Genomic DNA, 5725 nt, shown 5'->3' with positions numbered 1-5725 from the left:
TGGAAAAGGAGAGATAAAAAGAAGAAAACTGCTACCTGCTAGAGTTGTAGACTGGGGGTGGAGGGTGAGGTGTTGGGGAATGGTGGGAGGGAAATGAGGAACATTGGTGCTAGGAAATGTACACTGGTGGAGGGATGGTTGTTGAATTGTTATGTGACTGAAACCTAATCATGAATAGCTTTGTAATGGTCTATCTCACAGATTTTCAATAAAAAAAGTAATATGGAGTTCATGTCTGCTTCAGTCAGCTAAATTAGTAATTGAATAAATAGCAGTACTTATACTTTAATAAACAAAACAAATGTAAACTTTAAAAAAATTGTTTTAATTTAATGCCTACATACAGAACTCAAATAATCTCATCTTTGCTTAGGTTTAATTCAATTAATTGTTATTTTCACTCTTTTTTTAAAAAAAATTTATTCATTTTGTAATTTTCTATCTCACCCCTCCATTCTCCTTATAGATATTGCCCTGATTGGTGATAACCTACTAGGATCACTTTATTTTTTTTTTAATTTTATTTATTTGTTTATTTTTTGCATCACACCCAGCAATGCAGAGGGGTTACTCCTGGCTCTGCACTCAGGAATTACTCCTGGCAGTGCTTAGGGGACCATATGGGATGCTGGGAATCGAACCTGGGTTGGTCGCGTGCAAGGCAAATGCCCTACCCACTGTGTTATCGCTCCAGCTCCTAGGATCACTTTAGTCAAGGGATAAGCATTAACCAAAATTAGGGCTAGACTATCTACAAAATCTGTTTTCAGGCCACAGTGATGAAAGGATAGGAAAACATTTGAACTGATTTATCCTGTCTACAGAAAGTTTTCATTAGTTTCTTCTTTTATTCCTGTCCTTTTCAAGTCTTTGATTCTAACTATTACTCACCATCTATGAACTCATTCTTGCAATGATTTTTCCTTTTTTTTTTTTTTAATTAGCTGAAGACAGTTATCCAGCTGACCCACTGCTCCATCTATTTCCTTTCTCTTTTGCTTCTCTTCATCTTTCAGCCTTCCCACTGACCCTCCTTTCTTACCATCTAGTGTTTTTTCTTTCTTCTGCTAGACAGTATTTTTTGGGGGGAGTGGGCAAATGCAGCTATGCTCAGGGCTTACGCTTGGCTCTGATCAGAGATCACTCTTGGTGTACTCAGAGGACCAGATGTTTTGCTAGGGATCAAATCCTGGTCAGTCACTTGCAAGGCAAGTGCCCTACCCACTGTACCATCACTCAAGCCACGTACTTGGCAGATTTAAGGATAAATAATCATAAAATAATTTAGTACACAAATAGAAAAATAAAAATTTTTGAAGGTGTTTGATCATAACTTCTTTATTTTTCTTTTTGGTTTAAGAGTTCCTTAACTATATATCATGTTCATTTCCAAGTCTTATCTGAATATATATAAATAATGTTGTCACTGTCACTGTCCTCCCCGTTGTTCATCGATTTTTCTTGAGCGGGCCCAGTAACATCTCCATTGGAGACTTGGAGACTTGTTACTGTGTTTGACATATCGAATACATCACGGGTAGCTTGCCAGGCTTTTGCTGTGTGGGTGAGATACTCTCGGTAGCTTGCCAGGCACTCCAAGAGGGGCAGAGGAATCGAACTTTGGTTGGCCATGTTGGCTGCATGCAAGGCAAACGCCCTATCTGCTGTGCTATCGCTCCAGCCCATATATAATGTTATTAATGAAAAAATAAGTGAAGCAAATTCACCATCCTCTATCAAATCTATGCTGCACCTCCAATAATTTTATAATGTTGACACTAAAACACACTTAATAGCTTATCTAAAATAGTTTATTTGGGCTTTTTCTAGTATGAAGAATTCTGTCTTGACTCTTTAGAACATGTATCTCTCTCTCTCTCTCTCTCTCTCTCTCTCTTCTCAACTTCCTTAATAAAATTTTCAATTAAAACTATCTTGCTTCACTAAATAAATAAAATGGAATGAAATAGATAATTTGATTCATGCCCTTTTTATTTTCAGGAGCTCTGCTGACATATCTATGTCTTATTCCAACAACAGTTATTCTTAGATGTAAACATTTAATGTCTTCTATGCAGAATACTAACATAATTAAAAATTTGATTTCCAGTCTCAAGCGGTAACTAAAAGCAAATTTAAATATTTAACACAGTACTAAAGGGGCCACAACTACAAAGTTTACTTAAAAATGAAGTGAGTCATTTATCTCATCTACTTGCATGCATGACCAACAAAAGTTTGTGTTTTGTCCTCAACTCCCTTTCCAAGATAGTGAACAGCTGTGACTCCCTGAAACTATAAACTCCATCTTCCTGTTTTACCTTCTGTTCGCACAAACTGCTTTAGATAGGCAATGCAAACTTGGCTCAGTTTTTATTTTTTAATTACAGCTGTTTCTATTGGGAGTAATAGTTCCAAGGTAGTATTAGGATTCAAAACTGGTCTTCAGATATCTAGCTTACAAACAGTAGTTCAAGTAATAGTTCCAGATTTAAACTACTTAAAATTGAGTCTAGAGTTGACATTTTATCTATATCAATATCTGTCTAGCTATCATTAAGTAACAACACACACACACATACACACAGAAAAAAAGTTTTTTTAATGTTCAAATTGGGTATGTTACTTAGATCCTGTTTTGTACTAGGATAAAATCTTAACCTCCTTGTACACATGTCTTCCTTGGCCAACAGAAGTGTCTATTATCTTGGGGTGTATTCCAAGAACTGTAAAAGATAACAAAAAGTAATTAATAGTTGGATCCTATTTGGTTTTAAAATAACATATTAAAAGCAGAGAAAACAGTTTTGAAGTCTCTCTTTTGGTTTACAGGGATTTTTTGATAGACACCAGGTTTTTGACTAGTACAATTTTATGTTCAGTATCAGGAGCAAGGTCCAGGAGAAATGAAGGGCTAAAGTATAGATTCAAGATCATCTTGTAGAAGGGGCTAGAGGAGTTAAATTGTCTGTCCAAGAATTTTCTGGTGGGAATAAAAAGAGAATCCTTCCTAAAGTTAAGGAAGAGTAATTCTGCACCCAGTGCTGGAATGCAGGTTACTTCTGAATGGAAAGCACCCATAAAGAGACTATAGGTGTTATGGTGAAGTAATTCCATAAGCTCCAGTGAGTTTTTTGCATACTCTATATTCTGTAATAAGTTAATTAGTTGAGACTTTTTATGTAGGTTCTTTTTTAACTTCTATGTTAGCTGTTTCTACTTAGTATTCCCCTTTCCACTCTCCCCCAAAACTCTTTAGTGTGAGTTGTTATAAATATATCACATAAATAAATACCAACATCCTTTATTTGGTGCTCCCTTCTCTATCTAAGCTCTCTTTTCCCCTAGAGTGTGTGGCTGGCCTCCAAGCCATGGAGCAAAATTCCTGGTACTAATATTGGCTACTCTTGGGTGTTAGTCTCCTATTTTGTTACTTTATGTTCCCCAGAGTTTCGGTGAAATGGTATCACCCTGCCGCACCCCTCTCTTGACATCAACGATCACTTCTTTGTAGAATGGTGAGATCCTGGTAGTGAATCCGCAATACAGCTCACGGAGGATCCTGATGTATTGGGCTTGAATGCCCTGATTGGCTAGGGCTTCAATGACCGCTTCCGTCTCAACAGAATCAAAGGCCTTCTTTAAATCAATGAACGTTAAGCAGAGCGGCATCTTGAACTCCCGAGAAACCTCAATGAGCTTGGTTACCGTGTGGATATGGTCGATGGTGCTGAATCCTTTGCGGAACCCTGCTTGCTCGCATGGTTGTCCTTCATCTAGTGTTCTGCCAATCCTATTCAGGATGACTCGAGTGAACAACTTGTAGATGACAGACAATAGGCAGATCAGGCGATAGTTGCCAATGTCATGGATGTCTCCCTTCTTGAACAGTAGTACGGTCCTGCTGGTTTTCCATTGGGACGGAACCTTGCATTCAGACAGGTAGCGAGTGAAGAGCCGAGCCAGTGTATTGATGAGTACTGACGGCAGGTTCTTCAGGTGTTCAGGTCTGACCTTGTCTGGGCCGGGTGCTGTTTGTTTCTTTACCGACGAAATGGCGTGTCGGATTTCGGAAGGGAGAACGTTAGGAACGACATACCCATCCTGTGGAATTTGGTATGTCGGCAAGTGGACATGGCTATCGAAGAGATTTGAGTAGAAGTCATGAGTAATCTTCTCCATTGCCGTTCTGGAGGATGTGATGGATCCATCAGGACGTCAGAGGGCAGTCATCTTGGTCTTATAGTTGGCGAGGGACAGGCGGGCCTTACGAATACTTTTCCTGGCTTCGGCCGCATCTACCAGTACTTCTGCTCTTCTCTCTTTGAGGTCTTCCTTGATCGCATCTCTGCACTGCTTTGCAAGCTCAGACATTAGCTTGCGGTTGCCTGAGGCATGCGCCAAACCACGCTGGCGAATTAGCTCAAGAGTTTTTGAAGATAGGCGATTTTTTGTGGCTATCTCTCTCTTGGTGTTCCTCGCACATTCATGGAGGTGCTGAACCAGTCGATCATATTCCTCGTCAATGTTGTCAACAATGGCATCTTCCCATGTTGCCGCAATAGTACCAAAGAGTTCCCAGTTGGTGGTCATTCTGGGAGTTCTCTTTTTGAACTTTGCAGCCCTTTCTCCCCACTCTGTGAAGTAGAATTTTGCACGAAGGAGACGGTGGTCCGATCCCGTTCGAAATTTTGGGACAACAGCGACATCAGTCAGGCAAAACCATCGATTGAATATGATGTGGTCTATTTCGTTGTGGAATCGTCCACCGGGAGACTCCCATGTCCATCGTTTAGATTCTGCCTTCTGGAACTGTGAGTTACCATGAATGGTCTTGGTCGACATGATGAACTCAGACAGTCTCTCACCCTGTTCGTTCCATTCTAGGCCATGGGTCCCGATGTGAAGTTCTTCAGCTGATCTTCTCGGTTCTATCTTGGCATTAAAATCACCCACAATGATCTTGTAGAAGGTGTGGTCTTCTTTATAGAACTTCTCTAGCTCCATGTAGAACTTCTCGATTTCTCTTTCATCATAATGAGATGTTGGTGCGTAGACAACGAAGATAGAAACTGCAGGCAGTGAGCCACATCTATTCAAATGTAAACGTCCGATTCGGGTTGTTAGGCATTCGAATGAATCAATGCTCTTGGCCAAGTTTGTGTTGACAAGGACACCGACGCCTCCAACACCTCTTTTATCGCATGTTCCGAGGAACAATTCTTCTCCAGTGTCGAAAACAGCATGGTGAGATTCGTGCCTTCTTGTCTCGGTCAGACCAATGATGTCGTACTTGATCATTCGCGCTTGTACCATCAGGTCCTCGATGGATGCATCTGATGCTAGCGTACGTGCATTGAAAGTACAGACGATCATTTTTGTCTTCCTTCGTTGTGGCAGCCTAGGTCGGCCTTGAGATTTTGTCGGCCTCTCCTTTCTCATCCTTCTCAGTGCTTCCATGTCGGTGAAGCCTTCAGGGTCAGGTGAATGAGACCAGTTGTAGTTACTGGTTTTGGCATATCGAATACTCTTCAGTGCCACCCTCGAGAACATCATGCGACGACTGGAATGGGAAGGAATGGGAGTGAAGATAGATGGTCGGCAACTACATCACCTCCGCTTTGCTGATGACATTGTTTTAATAACACCAAACATCAGCCAAGCAGCACAAATGCTGGCTGACTTTGACCGTGAGTGTGGAAAGGTAGGACTACAGCTGAATCTT

The 5725-nt window shown here is 40.7% G+C and overlaps 1 protein-coding gene across 1 annotated transcript; it reads right to left on the bottom strand.

Annotated features, from left to right (window-relative positions):
- Positions 1-4043: 4043 nt before the first annotated feature.
- LOC130019377 (craniofacial development protein 2-like) lies at positions 4044-5376 on the bottom strand. Its single transcript, XM_056110012.1, is given in 2 exon segments — positions 4044-4223; positions 4225-5376. Coding segments are annotated over 2 exon segments (1332 nt in total).
- Positions 5377-5725: the final 349 nt, after the last annotated feature.

The sequence above is a fragment of the Sorex fumeus genome, unplaced genomic scaffold (assembly GCF_029834395.1).
Source record: "Sorex fumeus unplaced genomic scaffold, SorFum_2.1 ptg000008l, whole genome shotgun sequence".
Lineage (NCBI taxonomy): Eukaryota > Metazoa > Chordata > Mammalia > Eulipotyphla > Soricidae > Sorex > Sorex fumeus.
This window is presented reverse-complemented; position numbering and strand designations above follow the sequence as displayed.